This window comes from Halichoerus grypus, chromosome 4 (genome assembly GCF_964656455.1).
Source record: "Halichoerus grypus chromosome 4, mHalGry1.hap1.1, whole genome shotgun sequence".
NCBI lineage: Eukaryota > Metazoa > Chordata > Mammalia > Carnivora > Phocidae > Halichoerus > Halichoerus grypus.
Genome location: NC_135715.1, coordinates 164,902,528 through 164,920,980, shown reverse-complemented (window position 1 = coordinate 164,920,980; position 18,453 = coordinate 164,902,528). Strand labels below are relative to the sequence as shown.

The 18,453-nt window shown below is 37.3% G+C and overlaps 1 protein-coding gene across 4 annotated transcripts in view; it reads right to left on the bottom strand.

Moving 5' to 3' along the window:
• Nucleotides 1–247: 247 nt before the first annotated feature.
• ZDBF2 (zinc finger DBF-type containing 2) overlaps nt 248–18,453 on the bottom strand; it is a 31,589-nt gene continuing 13,383 nt past the window's right edge. For all 4 annotated transcript variants that reach the window (XM_078071233.1, XM_078071236.1, XM_078071234.1 and 1 more), the window contains exons 6-7: nt 5,371–12,256; nt 248–5,316 (exon numbers count right to left, since the gene is read on the bottom strand). In XM_078071233.1, coding sequence (XP_077927359.1) covers nt 5,038–5,316; nt 5,371–12,256 — 7,165 coding nt within the window. In that variant the 3' untranslated portion in view covers nt 248–5,037. The remainder of the gene's footprint in view (nt 5,317–5,370; nt 12,257–18,453) is intronic.

The window sequence follows — 18,453 nt, the reverse complement described above, 5'->3', positions numbered from 1 at the left end:
CTTGGATCTGTGGCACCCACCAGAGTGGGACCAGAGGTGCTAGGATTATGGAGAGCAGTATTTGTTAAGTGTACACATAAGCTACTGTCTTATGTATGAGTTGGATGATAAATATAACAAAATTTTCCATCCCAATTGTGTCAAAATTCAGTTGTGAAAAAATTAACTGTTGATAACTTACCCACTATGAGAGCCCCCATTTCCGATTATTAAAAGTTCTTCCTCTAAGATAAAGACGAAGACTGGATATTTTCAATCACCACTTTTATTCAAACTGACATCACATGGCTGCAGTTATGATACATTGAAAAGTCCACAGAATTTCTGCCCCCCAACCCCCGCAAAGCATTAACTATAAAGAAACACCAGACAAACTCAAACTGAGGGACATTCCACAACGAAACTGGTTTGTACACTTCAAAATGTCAAGTTATTAAATACAAAGAAAGGCTGAGGAACTGCTCCATACAGAAGGAAACTGAACAGTCATGACAGTGTGTGATCCTGGGTCAAATCCTGGACCTCTGGAGGAAATTTTAGAACAATCTGTAAAATCCAAATGAGGTCTGTGGAGTAGAGTTATACCATATCAAGGCTGATTTCTTGATTTTGATGGTGTGTACTGGAGTTATGGAGAAGTGTAACTGTAAAGAAGAATGTTCACCATGACCAGTACCATCACCAACACTGCCCGGCTCTCCAGCCCGTGGAGAGGAGAATGGCTAACTTGGATGTGATTCTCGGTTCGGCTACCTTCAAGCAATCCACTGTGAAACATTGAGAAAACACAGGATAATGTGTTGACAGCGAAAATGAGAATTCACAAAGCACAGTGAAAAGAATGCCAAGATGGGCAGTAAAGGGAGTAAGAATCAAAGACAGAGGGAGTATAAAGCATTCAAGTATGGGATAAGGGCACTTAAAAAGGCAGATATCCAGTTGGTCTTGGAATTGGGGTAATAATCAAGGGTAACAGGTATGAGAGTCATAAAGGAACAGCTAGCCTCAAGCCTAACAGCTTTTTATCATATTTATCAGGAGACCAGCATTCTGTTACCAGCTTCATTAAAAACTAATTATAAATACTATTCAGCTATAAAGAAAAGAACAAAATACTGATAACATGCCACAACATGAATGACCCTCAAACACACTATAGTAAATGAAAGAAGCCAGACACAAACACCACATATTGTATGATGCCATTTACATGAAATGTCCAGAAAAGGCTAAACTATACAGACAGTAGATTAGTGGTGTCCTGGCACTGGAGATTGACTGTAATCCCCATCTGAATACAGTAAATAACAACTCATTTGTAATCCCAAAATTGAGGCATAGAGCTATTTAGTGACAATCACAGTACCTAACTCATAGGGCTCTTTGAAGATCAAATGAGATAATACAGGTTAAAAGCTCAGAACAATGCCCGGCACTTAGTAAGTAAGGGCTCAAGATGGACACGCGCGCGCACGCGCGCGCGCACACACACACACACACACACACACACGTCCAGCTTAAAAACTTAGAAAATAAAATGCATGTAAAAAAACAACATGCATATAATAAATTATAAATGTAAATAAAGTATAAGTTCATACTTATTTAAAGATTCAGCAACAAATTATAGTTCATCCTAGACCTATTTCTTAATCAAGGTAAACAGTTTAAACTATGTTGGGAAAACTTTTTAAATATACATATAAAGTATAAGAAGAACAAAGGAAACTTACTATATCATTTCCCTAATATTTTGGGTCTAAATAAAGTTTAAGGAAATGTTGAGACTCTTCCTCAGCCTCTCATCTTCTCAAGTTGACATTTTGATGTGTTAATTCCCTAATTACATGATTTTTCAGTATGTTCCACATTTTATTTCTACACATAAAAGTCCTTTAGCGAATATGGACATCCATCACATATTTTTACTTCAGTAATTTTTGAATCACAGAGAGTAGGCTGTTGTTACATCTTAGCAATATAATCCTGGACCAAAAAAACCCAGAAATCAATACTATTGAGGCCCAAGGCCCCGACCTCAGTGACATATGTATACTTTTCCATGTTTTCTTGTCCTTTATAACATGCACTATGACACTGGAGGCACTGAAGTTCTCTCTTCCCAGCAGGTGTCAAATAATGATGTAGCTTCTGCCTCCTGAACTCAGTCCTGTTCACTGACTCTTTCAATACAGGTATACAAAGTGAAAAGTTGCTAACCCGCTACTCCACCAGAGAAATAAATAGTTGTTTAATTTTAATCCTTTGAAATAAGTACTCCATGAACATACCTGTGTATCTTTGGTTAAACTATTTCCTCACCAGCATCAACATTTATATTCTCTTATTTATTATCTCTAAGACCATTTATAAAATGAACTCGTTTTCATTATTCTCTGATTCCTTAAGTATTCCCAGAAAAACTTCCTAACATGAGGAGAAAGTAGAGACAAATTTCAATATTTGATAAATTTTATCTTGGCAACTTTGAAAACAAATTTACTCTTTAAACTGCATTATAAAAAATACATTAGTCTTCACATTAGCTTTACATGGAAATATATACTTGCTTGAATATTTAAATATAGTTTCTCTTTACCAAAAAGTGTCACTCAGAGCCCTAATTACACAAATAATTTAAATGCACAAATGCAAAACACACTTCACACAATATTGTCCACACACTGTATAACTTGGGACAATTATAATAAAAATTTATGCAAGATACTGAACAAGGACAAGATTAATAAAATATTCATTGTGGTTATAACTTGATTTTTCACTATTAAAAGAATTTAATGCACTCTTGACTACACAAAAAACATCCAACTGTTTCATCTAATCGGCAAATGAAGCCAAAATATATTTTGACAAAGGGGCACATCTTGTATCCTACCAAATTCTGAAAGTAATTCATTTCTAATTTAATTTAAATTATAATTTTTCCAATTTCAAGTTTTCAAGCTTGTCTAAAGTAATGACTACAGGAACTTATAAACATTTCCAAAATGTTAAAAAAAAAATAATCAGGACTGTAATATACTTTGATATTTTTAATAATATAAATTTTAAATATAAACCTTTTTTCTCTCAGAAAAATGGTATTTAGAAGAGTCACCAATATGAAAAAAGTAGTAAAATTTTTTAACTGCTTTTAATCATTTGACTTATAAGAACTGTCCTCTCTGCGTGATGCAATCACAATAGATATGACACATCATAATCATTGAGTACATTATTTCCAGATGATCTCCTGCTTTTTAACTTAAACCTAAAGCATCCAGAATGCCTACTAATAGTACTTAAGGAAATTACCGTGTCTACTTTACAGGAAAAAAAAGACACCAATATCCACAAATAGAATATCTTTACATATTAACTGCTTGTTTACTTCCTAATCAGTAGGACAGTTTTCTTTCTAAATTAAAATTGGAGGGTTATTTTAAATTAGTGGCCCATAGTACTATTTTAAGAAAGGGAATTAAAATATGTTTGTATATGAGGCAAGGTTGGAGTTACTTTGCAACTAAAAATATAAACATTTGCCCATTTGTTTTTCAACAGAATTAGTTTTAAATTTAGAAGTAAAGAAATTACAACAGAACACCATCATAACATACCCACAGGTTAAAAACGGCCCCTGAAATAAAACTACATTTAGACACCAACTGTTACACTATATTTCATTAATTCTAAAGTAACACATTTTTATCTCTGAAATCATGGTACACTGATCTAGTTTCAATAAAATGTGGTTTATACAAGATAGTTGAAATTCATGTTTCCTTTAACATTAACGATAGAAAAGGATCCAGGATCCTTGTCTTAACAGGGTAATTGGATGCGTCTGTACCAGCTCAACCAGTGTCTCTGAATAAAGGATCTAAACATATTCTGAGTATCTCAGACCCAACTGCTTATCTTAACGTCTTTTGTTTGAACTATTAAAATCAGTTAGCAAGTTTAAGGAAAGCCAAACGAATATACAAATATGTAGTTTTTCCCTTGCAAAACTGGCCTCCACGTAGGTTATGTTTTATTAGATCTTTTGAAATATTAAGATTACAAAGAATTTGTTAATGACAACAATTAATGGTCTGCCCAAATTACCAACCCAATAATTTCAGTTCAATCTCAGTTCAATAATTACAGAAAATGATGTGATAGTGGCTGAAATATTTTTAAGAGGTAAGGCCATAAAGATAACCCAGATTTTCATATTAAACCACCAGCACTTCAGGTGGAGGGGAATAAAGGTGGTAGAAAACATAATTACACTGGCAAGATCATTTTCCCCTTAAGATCTAATAATGCTAAAGAAAAACCCACAGAGATCGTATATGTGCATGTGTCCAAATAAGGAAAGTTAGAGACTTGCAAATCCAATTTAAATGAAGAAGGAGGAGTTTGTGTTTACGTATATAAAATCACTAGGCAGTTTTTAAAAACTGGAGTAAAGATTATGGAATCTCGTTTCCTTGGATGCTTTTAAAAGAAAGATCAATTATATTTTGTTTCTGATTATTTAAATCAACCTCACTCGAAAGTGGAGATAACTTATTCTAGTTTCTTCTTTTTAATTATCCAGTTAGAATATGATTTTGACAATGCCACTCTGAAACGCAGAGAAGTACATATTCCTTTGTTTCAGTTTTTAAAAAGGAAAAATAAGATAGCATTTAATGTTTGCCACATTCATTTTTGCAATATTATAACCTGCTGACATGAGATACAATTATAAAAAATAAATAAGAGGGACATGATTTGAGGGAGAAAAAAATGTATATATACTGTGCTAAATGATGGATATAAATTAAGATGAAGCTCTTCTACGGCAAATGGACGAAGGATGAGTTTAAATCTCAAAAAAAAAAAAAAGGACCTTAAACACTAATTTTAAATCAATTATAAAAGTTCTGAAAAATAATGTCTGTAGCAAAATAGTTGAAGGTAAAATTTTTTCACCAAAGCTGGGAAAGCTATGTGCACAAATATATTTCAAGTGAAGTACTGAATCCTCAGCTAGCCTCAACACTTCTAGGTGGTCTCATTAGCCCGCGGTTTGTTTGATAGCCGAGTCCTCATCCTATCGGAGTATGGTACCTGAGAATATAAGCTTCTCAAAGCATATATCTTCACAGGTCGAGAAAGCCTTCTTCTCTTCCTCGGGCGTTTTTTACCACCATTCCTCTTTCTTCCTGCAGGGGGGCGAGAACCCTGCCCAGGTTGCTTGGGAGCAGAGCCGGGGGCAGCGATCAACTGCTCCTCAGCAGCCGCCACCGGCGGACCCGGCGGACCCGGCGGCGCGGAGGGACCCTGCGGACCCGAGGGAACCCGCGGACCCGAGGGAACCCGCGGACCCGAGGGAACCCGCGAAACCGACGACCTCAAAACCATGTGCGTGGGGCTCTTCGCTTTCTTTAACTTAGCGACGTCGCGGTTCTTCTTCTTCAGATGCAGTCTAATGAAGGCGCTCCTGGACTGGTATTTGCGACGCAAGAAGGCCGAGTATTTTGAAAGATACTTCCGAATTATATCATTTAGTTTGGTCTGAATCCAAATTGGCCGTTTTTCTGAAGCGATTCTGGGTTGTGGGTGGAGACTAATTGGTTTGTAAACCTTCTGGGGGAAACCTGGCTTATTATCGTTCGTTGTCATCCTCCGCCTCTGAATTTTCTTTCTACCCTCTAAGAACTTACGGGTAACTGCTTTTGAAGAGGTCCCGGCGGCATCGCGGTCCACGAGCGTTACCTGGAAGTTCCTTTCCTTTGGAGCTGCACCAGCGCTCGAAGTCCCTGGCCTTGGCACTGGCTCAGGAGAAACGGGGGCCCCCGGATAGGCCAGTAATTCATCCCTTATGGTCAAAACGGCTGTTGGGTCACAATCTTCAGCATCTTCCTCGCCTGAACTGGAGCTCAGGTCGCTGAGATGAGCTTGAAGCCAGTTAGTTCTGTCAGGGTCTGATACATCTATGCTCAGTGGAGGATTAATTACAATTTTCTTATTCAATGGGTCATAGTAATTAAAGGAGCTCCGTTTATATTTGTACTCTATGCTAACATCTCGACTTCTGGGGGTGCGGTATTTTTTAGAGAAGTTGGCAGTTTCACTGTCCTGAAATTTCATATTTGAAGAAATAACGTAGACTAAGGCATTGGGTTGCAAAGGCTTCAAAACTTTAGTACATGTTTCAGGAAATTCAAGTGTTCCAATTTTCACTTTCTTTTTTGTTTTTTTGTCCTGTAGAAGCGAACGCTTCCCTGTTGGTGAGTCGTCCTCCTGTCCACTGTCTTGTGTGTCTGACTGGTTTGTGAAATTGGTTTGAGTTCCATGGCTGACTTTTACAGCCTGACATCGAGAAGCCAGTCGCCATGATTGTTCATAATAAGGCCTCTTTACTGTAGAATGATGGCTAGATTTATCTAAGGCCACTGAAAAGTCATCGGTATCTGAAATGCCACCTGCATTATCATCACAATCTGAAAGAACTTGAATTGCTGCAGTGTCCTGACTCGGGTCAGTCCAGGTAATCTTTTTTCCTTCATTCAAATTTTTTTTTTTTATTTTCCTGGTCTCACAGTCATCATCAAAGTAACAGTGGAAACGACCCTCCTTAAATTCCTTGACAAGAGCATTAATTTTCATGTCATCTTCTCTCATTATTTGAGACCATGTTTTCCCTACAAATGAAGGAGGGACATGAGGCAAGGCTTCAAGAACAGGTTCATCCGGATTGTCTTCTATGACCTCCTTTGCCTTTTCCAGGTTCCTGACAGGATCAACCACGAAAATAGAGTTTGAATGGGAATCGCGGTTTGTTTCTTCTAGGTCCAGAGACATCTTCTTATATAGTCCTTTTTTATTAACAGCTTCTTGAGTATGGTCAGTGTCAGACTGAAGAGAGAGCTCACACTGAAAACTCATTCCGGAACCACATGGTTCACAGCTCATACTTTCTGGATCTGCATGTTTTAACTTCAGAAGTTTTCCTTTACTAGCCCTTTGATGGACGGCTGACCCAGAAGAGGCATTACAACGCACTGCAGAAACAGGAGATTCACAGTGCTTATCTTTTCGGCCAATAGTTTCGAGACCTTTCCTCTGACAAATGTTGATTCCTTTGTCTTCTTCCTGAAGCTGGTCAGCCATTGGCTGAGAATCGTCTTCCCATTTGAAATTTGTTTTAGGACTATCAGATCCACAACTCTTCTCTTCCGAGTCAATGTATTTCACCATTTCTTTATCAGACCCTTGTGATGAGAGAGTCACAGACCGATCTGGGGGATCTATTTGAAAATTTATTTCAGAACCATAAGACTCACAGCTTGACTCCTGCAGAATAATATAGTCTTTCTTCTGGTTTACTACTTTGAAAGTCTCTTTGGATTGGTGTGCCAGTGATTGAGGAGAGGCTTCACAAACATATCCTATTTCAGAACCACAGGAGTCACAGCACTCACCTTCCAGATCATAACCTTCCGTATTTATACAATTGATTTCTTTGACAGTCATGTGAGGTGAGTCAATCACTGGCTGAAAAGGCATATCAGACTCAGCAATCACTTCACAATCACTATCACTGGTCACCAGGTCCACAAATAGCATCTTTCGAAGATTTGCTTCTTTAACTGACACTTGAAGTTCATTAACCACTATTTCAAGAGGGACATCAGAATCACACATTAATTCAGAATCACTCGGTTCACTGCTCTTTATTTCCATGCCAAGATGCCCTTCCTTTGGAAGATCTATTTCTTTGCACACCACTTGAGATTGGTCAACCTCTAACTGAAAATGAATACCAGAATCACATTTTATTTCAGAAACACTGGGTCCACAGCTCTTATCTTCTAGGTCATGATGACCCCTCTTTTGCAAGTTTATTTCTTTGACAGCCAGAGGAGACTGATCAGTCACGAAGTGAACAGGAACATCAGAATCATAACTTACTTCGAAGTCACCTAGTTTATAGCTCTTATCTTCCAGGTAAATATGGTCTTCCTTCCAAAGACCGACTTCTTTAACAGACTTTTGAAGCTGGTCAGCCACTGACTGAAGATGATCATCAGAAATAAAAGTTATTTCAGGACAAGCGATACTGCTCTTATCTTCCAAACTGGCATGTTCCCCTTCGAGAAGGTGTGGTTGCTCAACCACTGATTGAAGAGGGACATCTGAAACATAAATTATTTCAGAATCACTGGGTTCATAGCCCTTATCGTCCAGACAAACATGTCCTTCCCTCAGAAGATTTATTTCTGCAATAGCATCTTGAATTTCATTAGCCACAGACTGAAAAGATTCATTAGAATCAAAATTTATTTTAGGGTCACTAGCTTCCACAATCTTCCCTTGCAAGTCAACATGCTCCTTCCAAAGGTTCATCCCCTTAACGACTTCTTCAGTTTGGGCAGCCACTGACTGAAAAAGGACATTAGAATCATACACCATTTCAAAACCCTTGGGTTCATCCCTCTTATCTTCCACATCAACTTCATCCTTCCAAAGGCTTATTTCTTTAACAGTTTCTCTAACCTGCTCAGCCACTGACTGAAGAGGATCCTCAGAATCAAAACTCATTTCAGAACCACCAGATTGACTGTGCTTATCTTCTAGCTCAATATGGTCCTGATCCAAAATAGTTATTTGAGGTTGATCAATTATTGACTCAACCAAGAAATCGGAATCCAAACTCATTTCAGAACCACTACATTGGCTGTTCTTATCTTCCACGTTCACATGACCTTCATTCTCAAGGTTTACTCGTTTAATAGCCCCTTCAGGTTTATCAGCCACAGACTGAAGAGAAACACCAGAAGCACGTATTAATTTAGAACCTTTAGTTTGAACCATTTTATTTTTCATTACAACTTTCCCTTCCTTCCTCAGGTTTGTTTTCTTAACCACTTCCTGAAATTGTCCAGTCAACAGCTGAAGAGGGTCACCAGAATCATATCTTATTTTACAATGACTAGATTCACGCTTTTTATCTTCCAGATGAACATTTTGTTCCTTCAAGCGGGTTAGCTGAGGTTGGCCAATGACTGAATGAAGAGGGGCACCAATATCCAAATTTACTGCAAAACCTCTAGAGCCAGTAGTTTTACCTTCTGGGGCAACATGGTCCTCCTTCAAAACAGCAATGTGAGGTGTTTCAGTCATTAAGTGAGGAAGGACATCAGAACCAAACATTATTCCAGAACTGCTATATTTATCACTCTTTTTTTCTAGAACACGTTCTTCTTTCTGAACATTGATTTCTTTGACAGCTATCTGAGGTTCAGTCACTAAATAATGAGGGATGTCAGAATCTGTTTCAGAACCACTAAATTTAGCACTTTTACTTTTGAATTTAGCATGTCTTTCTTTTTGAAGCCATATTTCTTTAACAGCTGTTTCAGGCTTGTGAGTCACTGACTGATGAAGATGGACACCAGAATCCAAACTTGTTTCATAAACACTTAATGCATTATCCTTATCTTGTAAGTGTATATGTTCTTTCTGATGGCTTATCTCATTAACAGCTATGTTAGGATGATCAGTCATTAAATGATAAGAAATGTCAGATTTCAAACTGATTTCAGAAACATTAGGCACATTACCTTTATTTCCCAAGTGTATGTGCTCTTCCTGAAGATTCATTTCTTTAATGGGATCTGTAGAATGTCCAGTCATTGAATGAAAAATACCATAATCCAAACTTAATCCGGAACCACTAGGTTCACTGTCCTTATTTTCTAAGTATATCTGCTCTTCTTTTTGAAGATTTAGCTTTTCCATAGCTACTTCAGGAGGGTCAGTCACTGAATGAGGAGGGACATAAAAATCCAAACTTATTTCAGAACCACTGGGTTCTTCATTCTTCCTCCCTAAGTGTATATATTCTTCTTTCTGAATGATTATGTCTTTAACAGCCAGTTCCGGTTGATTAGTCCCCGAATGAACAGGTATATCAGAATCAAAGGTTATTTCAGCAACACAAGATTTATTAGTCTTGTTTTCCAGAGGACTAGGTTCCTCCACATAAATAGCCACTTGAGACTGGTCAACTCCTGAGCGAAGAAGAATATCAGAATCAAAAGTTATTGCAGAACTATTTGACCCGGAGTGCTCACCTTCCAAGTTAATGTGCCTTTTTCTTATTTCTTCCATGTCCATCTCAGACTGCTCAGTACCTGACATGGCAGGGGGATCAGATTCAAAAGTCAACTCAGAACTGGAGCACCCATAGCTCTTAACTTCCATGTCAACATTTAACTCTTTCAGACTTATTTCACGTTGATCACTAGCTGACTGATAAAGAGAAGCACGAGAATCAGAACTTTGATCAGAATTGCTAGACTTAACGCTCTTATCCTCCAGGTCAACAGCTACTTCTCGGGGGTTCACTTTTTTAACTATTACTCTGGATTGGCCAGCCACTAATCGAGCATCAGTGTGAAAACTCATTTCAGAACCGTGAGAATCATAGTTCATATCCACAGGTTCATTCTTCTCCTCCAGAAGACGTATTTCTTCAACAGTCCTCTGAGATTCATCAGTCACTGTCTCAAGGGAGACCGCATAATCAAGATGGGCTTTAGCACTGGTGGATTTAAGGTTCTTATCTTTCAGGTAGACCTGTCTATCCTTTAGGTTTCTTTCTTTGACAACCAGGTGGGGATGCTCAACTACTGACTGAGGAGAAGCATCATTATCAATACTTGTTTCAGAACAACTCGAACCATAGTTCTTATCAACCAAGCCAATGTGAACCTTCTGAAGTTTCGCTTCTGTGGCAGCCACTGGGAGTTGGTCGCCCACTGACTGAAGAGGAAATGGAGAATCAGTACTTACTTCGGAGCTACTAGATCCATAGTTCTTATCAACCAAGTCAATGTGTTCCTCCTTAGGAAGGTTTACTTCTTTTGCAGGTTGTTGGGGGTAGTCATTGGTTGACTGAAGTAAGGCATCACATTCAAAATTAATCTCAGAATCACTAGATTCATAGCTTTCATCAACCAGGCTAATAGGCTTTGCCTTCTGAACCCTTACACCTTTAACAATTACTTGAGTTCGGTTGGTAGCCAACGGAAGAGAGCCGTCACGATCAGAACTTACTTCAGAAATGAAAGATTTATTATTCTTACACTGCAAATCGGCATATGCTTCCTTTGAAAGGTTTATTTCTTTGGCAGTCACCTTAGATTCATCAGTCGGTGAATGAAAAGGGGAACTGCAGTCAAAACTCATTTCAGAAGCTCTTGATTCATAGTTTTTATCTTCTTGGTCAACCTGCTCCTCTTTCCAAAGGTCTTGCGCAGCCTCTTCGGGTTGATCAGACGCTGACTGAAGAGAGCCACGAGCAAACTTCACTTCAGAAATCACTGAGCTCTTCTGTCCCAAAAAGGCTGACTTATTAAAAACCAAATGCTTTTCCTCTTGGGTATGATCCATATCAGAAAAGAATTTCCCACGGTGCTTTGCAGTAGCATCTTCAAAGATTCCTTTATTAGAAGGCATGCCACTTTTATTCAGGTTGATTCCTTGGTTGACAGCTAATTTGGAAAGAGATTCAGATTTTAAGGAGCCTTCAGTGCCCATAAATTCACGGACTTTAGCGCCAGCTGACAAAGTTTTACACTGAGATTTTTCATCTTCCTGTATAATCAATTTATCTGAATTCGTACCTAAAGATTTCCTATTTGGTTCTTTACGTTTCTGATAGGAAACTGAAGAAGTTTCTAGACTGGATGACAGCACAGGATTTCTAGAGCCCCTGTCTGGCTGTTCAACGTATCTGTCAACTTTGTTTGGGTCACATTTTCTGACTGAATCTGAACTGGCTGCAGCTGGTAACCTAGTAGTTTTAGTTGTAACTGGTCTATCAAAGGAACTTCCAGCTAAACAACTAGCAGGAGCACTAGAAATCACTGATGGACATATTAAGCTTGGTCTAGTATGTGTAGCTTGGCCAATACCAACTGGATTAAATTCTTTCATGCCACTCCCAATTTTCTGAACAAACCCCAAGGGCTGCTGTTGTCCCTTCTCCAGTTTTTGAATAACTGATGGTCTAACTGAAACACCCTGTATATATTCCTGAGATTTGCTGGGTCTAGAATGCAACTCTTTACTAGGTTCAAAACCCTTGGTGGAGCTCTCTCCTTTGACTCCAGCAGCATCCTCAGTCGCTCCTTCAGAAACAGAATCATCAACAGGAACCACTTCAGGAGGTGACGCAGTATTCGTAAGAAGTCTCTCATTTTGGGTTGATCTAAAAAGCAAGGGGGGAAAATCCATAAAAATACTCTAATATCTATTTAAAATGTTACAATAAAGGCACAATAATGTTATTTTCTTTCTATCCTGGGCCCGCTTGTCAGAGGACAAAGAATCAAGGCAATCACATGAGGCTGTACCCTGTATGTATTTGCAGGCAGGGAAATCAGCACAGAAGGTGAAGGCAGCTCCACCAATTGCTACTTAATAAACACAAATGGCTCCTAAACATAAAACGCTGTTAAAAAAAAAAAAAAGCCATATATCATTTATCAGAGTGGTAAACAGTGTTACATAATTACATAACCTTCTAGGCTTCAGTTCTCTCAAAAAAAGAACGGAATATTACTTTCCCTCATGAGATTGTTTTGAGGAGTAAATTAGTTGTTATATGTAAAGAGCATTTTTTTAAAAGCCTGGAAAATATAATCATCCACAAATGTTAGCTATTATTTAACACACTGTTGGGTTTTTTAAGTTTTTATTTAAATTCCAGTTAGTTAACATACAGTGTAACATTAGTTTCAGGTGTACAATTTAGTGATTGAACACTTCCATACGACGCCCCCGGTGCTCATCACAAATGCGCTCTTTAATCCCCATCACCTATTTCACCAATCCCCCCACCCACCTCCCCTCTGGTAACCATCAGTTTGTTCTCTATAGTTAAGAGTCTGTTTCTTGGTTAGCCTCTCTCTCTTTTTTCCTTTGCTCATTTGTTTCGTTTCTTAAATTCCACATGAGTGTAATCATAATAGTATTTGTCTTTCTGACTGACTTATTTCACTTAGCATGATACTCTAACTCCATCCACGTCATTACAAATGGCAAGATTTCATTCTTTTTATGGCTGAGTAATATTCCAGTGTGCATATGTGTGTATGCGCCACATTTTCTTTATCCATTTATCAGTCAATGGACATTTGGGCTGTTTCCATAATTTGGCTATTGTAGATAATGCTGCCATACACAAAAATAAATTCAAGATGGATTAAAGACTTAAAGGTGACACATGAAACCATTAAAATCCTAGAGAACACAGTCAGTAACCTCTTTGACATCGACCACAGCAACTTCTTCCTAGACATGTCTCTGAAAAAATAAACTATTGGGACTTCATCAAAATAAAAAGCTTCTGCACAGTGAAGAAAACAATCAACAAAACTAAAAGGCAACCTACCAAATGGGAGAAGATATTTGCAAATGACATATCTGATAAAGGGTTAGTATCCAATTATATAAAGAACTTATAGAACTCAACACCCCAAAAACAAATAATCCAATTAAAAATGGGCAGGAGACATGAACAGACATTTTTCCAAAGAACACATACAGATGGCCAACAGACACATGAAAAGATGCCCAACATCACTCATCATCAGGGAAGTACAAATCAAAACTACAATGAGATGTCACCTCACACCTCACTGTCAGGATGGCTAAAATCAGGGGTGTCTGGGTGGCTCAGTCAGTTAAGCATCCGACTCTTGGTTTCGGCTCAGGTCATGATCTCACAGTCATGACAGCAAGCCCTGCATCAGGTTCTGTGCTGGGCCTGGAGCCTGCTTAAGATTCTCTCTCCCCTCTCCCTCTGCCCCTCCCCCCCCGGAAAAAAAATTTTAAATGCCAAGAGGAGTCTAAGGAGACAAGTTAATGGAACATGGTTATCCCAGATGGGACCTTGAAACAGAAAAAGACATTAGGTAAAAACTAAGAACAGCTGAATGAACTACAGAACTTAATGTATTAATATTGGTTCATTAATTGTAACAAATGTGCCATACTAATGTAAGTTGTTAGTAATAGGGAAATTAGGTGGAGAGGGTATATAGGAACTCTCTGTACTACTTTCTCAAGTTTTCTGTTGCTCTAGGGGCACCTGGGTGGCTCAGTCGGTTAAGCGTCTGCCTTCGGCTCAGGTCATGATCCCAGGGTCCTGGGATCGAGCCCCACATCAGGCTCCCTGCTCGGCAGGAAGCCTGCTTCTCCCTCTCCCACTCTCCCTGCTTGTGTTCCCTCTCTCGCTGTGTCTCTCTCTGTCAAATAAATAAATAAAATCTTAAAAAAAAAAAAAAGTTTTCTGTTGCTCTAAAACTGTCCTAAAATGCAATCTATTAAAAATAAGTTTTTTGGGGTGCCTGAGTGGCTCAGTCGTTAAGCGTCTGCCTTCGGCTCAGGTCATGATCCCAGGGTCCTGGGATCGAGCCCCGCATCGGGGTCCCTGCTCGGCGGGAAGCCTGCTTCTCCCACTCCCACTCCCCCTGCTCGTGTTCCCTTTCTCGCTGTCTCTCTCTGTCAAATAAATAAATAAAATCTTTAAAAATAAATAAAATGCTTTAAAATAAATAAGTTTTTTAAAATAGATTAACACCTAAAAAATACCTTTATTAAATATTTTTCAATTTGAGATGCTTCAATCATCTAAGAGAAATGTATACATGCGTCAGCCACATGCAACTTTTTTTAACATGTCATAAATATCATTATTTCTTTCCCATAAAAATTTATCACAATTAACACTAAAAGAACATTTTTTGGTATTTGTAAAATTAAAAAGTTAACCCAGATACTAGAATAATATGATAGGGCAAAAAAATTCCAAAAGGTTTCATACTTCTGAACTCTGATCAATAAAACTGCAGTACAATCACCACTTTACCCTAGTTTTTCAGAACCCTGGAAGACCATCTCCATTTATTTGTCTTAAAGACTATCACAACATTCTCAAAATAAAATTAATCTTATAACGTTTAACAAGGAAAAGGAAGGCAGAATCATAAACCAAACAATTAGGCAAAATCCCAAAAAAGTTAGGAATCAGATCATCTAAATGCTTTGATTTACATCTGTATTTGCATGTGGTTAAAATTAAGAATGAAATCACAATCTATATTTCTACTCATTTTATTTTATTTTATTTTTTAAAGATTTTATTTATTTATTTGACAGAGAGAGACACAGCGAGAGCGGGGACACAAGCAGAGGGAGTGGGAGAGGGAGAAGCAGGCCTCCCGCTGAGCAGGGATCCTGATGCGGGGCTTGATCCCAGGATGCTGGGATCATGACCTGAGCCGAAGGCAGAGGCTTAACAACTAAGCCACCCAGGTGTCCCAATATTTCTACTCATTTTAAACTAATTTCACAACAAAAAAGCCCTCTAAAAATCTAACCATTAAAGATTAAAAACCCTCTCTTTTATATAATTCTTGTGCTAAATTTTTGAAATCTATAAGTAAAATTTAAAAACTACATATCAAATCTATGAGGTGATCAAAATGGAAACCTCACACTTTTAAATCTTCCACTAAAAAAAGAATTAGTAGGCACAAATTAACTAAATGAGCACTTAATTCAGGAAGAAAGATAATCAAATTCCCCCCACCCAGGAAATTTGAGAAAATTAATTAGGAAAAAGAAAAACCAATAAACAGAAAACAAAAATAAAGCAAGAGCTGATTTTCAAGAAGGCTAAAATAATAGAAAAACCTACAATATCTAGATAAGGGGGGGAGGGAAGAAATTTTTAAAAATAAACTCTACAATTTAGAATGTTTATAAACATAAATAATGTGTTAGCATGGGATTAAAAAAACTCAAGGTAAGAAAATGGAATTCAAAATCAGATATACTGATGGGAAAATACGTATAGATACACAAATAGAGGAATTTAGTTTATGTTACAGGTGACATTTTTTTGTTTTTAAAGTAACTCCACAACCAACATGAGGCTCAAACCCCCAACCAGGAGACCTAGAGTTGCATGCTCTACCCACTGAGCCAGACAGGCGCCCTTACAGGTGACATTTTATATCAGTGGAGATAATTAATATACTTCTACAAAAAAATAAGAAGTCCTACTTCACACCACATATAATAACATTAATTCCAGGAAGATTAAAAATATTTAAAAGCAGAAATAAGGACATGAAGAAAAAGACATGAAAGAAGCCATAAAGGAAAATTCCCTTACATATATTAGGTCAAAATGTTTAATTTCTATATGGTAAAAGACAATACACACAGATGAAAGACATATGACAGATGTTGGGAAAATAATTATAACATATTTAAAATACAAAGGACTATTATCTACAAATACTGAATACAAATCCAAAATATATAAAAAATAGAAAAACAGGCAACATCTACAAACAATTCATAAAATAAACATATAGCTAATAAACATATATAAAGAGATGTTCTATTTTACTCTTAAGTAAATAAAGGCTAATGAAGGGATATGCTTTTTTGGCCTATTATGTTATGGGGGGGAGGGAAGAAGTTGCTAATCCCAGTGTTAGCAAGAGTGACAGAAAAATGAGCGCTCTCATAGACTACTGGTGTATATATATGTTATATAAATTGTATATAAATTGTATATAAATTGGCATAGCCTTCTAAGGAAGTGTCTCAAGAATTTTAAAGTTCCACACACAGCTTGAGCAACAAAATAAGTAAGAGTAAAGGATTAAAACCCACAGAAGACACAGCCATGAGTTTATAATGACATAAATAGATACTCGAATAAGTGAGGGAACAAGAAAGCTCTTCTTTATGAAGGCTAATTAATACACGTAATAACTGTTTCAGGGAAGAATCATCAATTAATGCTTACAATAAGTGGGTGGAAATAAGATGAGAAACAGCGTATTTATTTACATAGTCTCAAAGTACTTCTCCACAAGTCTTACTAATTATAATGGGGAAAAGAGTAACATTAATAGTAGAGAAGCCCCTTAATTAAGTGATCCAAGTTAACATCACCAGCCATGAGACATGACAACAACATGGGTCTCTTTAATACACTGAGAAGGGCACAACATCAATTATAATTTATTCTTGTTCCAAATGCAAACCTCAGTTTAATCATGAGAAAATGTCAGGCATACTCCAATTTGGGGACATCCTACAAAATAACTGGCCAGCAGTGTCTGAGGCTTGAAAGCAAAGACTGAGGAGCTGATCCTGATTAAGGGTGTCTGAGGAGATGGGGCAACTAAATGCCGTATGTGATCCTGGACTGAATCCTGGTCCCAGAAAAAGGACATTAGTAAGACAACTGACAAAATCTGAATAAGGTCTATAAATAGTATGGCATCGATGTAATTTCATGGATTTTATCATTGTACTGTCATTATTTTAGATTTAACATCTGAAGAAGTCAGAGGAAAGTTATACAAGAATTTCTTGTACCAGTTTTGTGACTTCTCTGTAAGCCTGAAATTATTCCAAAATGAAAGGTTAAAAGATAAAAAATATTTTTTAAGGCTCAGAAACTTTAGCCCAGAAGTTCAAGTTCTAGGAATCTACACCACAAGAAATAGCTGCATGTACAAATATGTCTGTTGAAGCATTGCTTATACAAGCTATAAACTAGAAATTTATACTGACCCCAACATAATCTGTCTTTCCAACAGCTAAGAAAGAACATTTATTTTTTAAACTTTTTCCCCATTTAAACTTTTTCTCCATTTGCTAAATTCTGGGTTGTGACTTGCAAAGCAAAGCATTCAAAAAGTTTATCCTTTTTCTACTGCTGGTGCTTAACTATTCTGCACAGATATGCTAATAATCTGTTTTGCTTTAGCTCATACAGCTGTAGCTGCAACTTGCACATAGTTCTTAAACTAATCTTGTTTTTCTTTGACATAGGACATTAACTCTTAAATATTTTCAAAATATTTATTTTTATTAAAACAACCAAAACATCGATACAAGAAAAAGCTATCAAGACGCTGACAGATCATTTAAAAGCCAATTCTATTTGCTATCTCTTCGATTCAGTTAGCAAATAATTCAGTTAAGGTGGAACTGACTTAGTTTTTACTTACTCTGCTACAGTCACCAGCTGGTCTGTTCCTGATCTTTCAAAGGCTCTTTTTGCCCCCACCATTACCCCTGCTTAATCTTATGACATACTTAGTAGAATACCTTAATGATGTATAACTATTTATTGACCTAAGACTTCTCTTTAGAAAAAAGCATGGTGTGGTCCCTATCTTTTAGAGTGAAATTTCTTATTTAAGCTAGAAAAGATTTTAAAATAGCAGCAAAGAGAAGTTACTAGGTAAAATTTCACTTCATATTCCTTAATGAAAAGATTCATTTTAAAAAGTACTAGAAAGTTCGCACAAACATCGACTATAACACATAATAACTCTGTACTAACAGAATGCCGCTCAGCTACTTTAC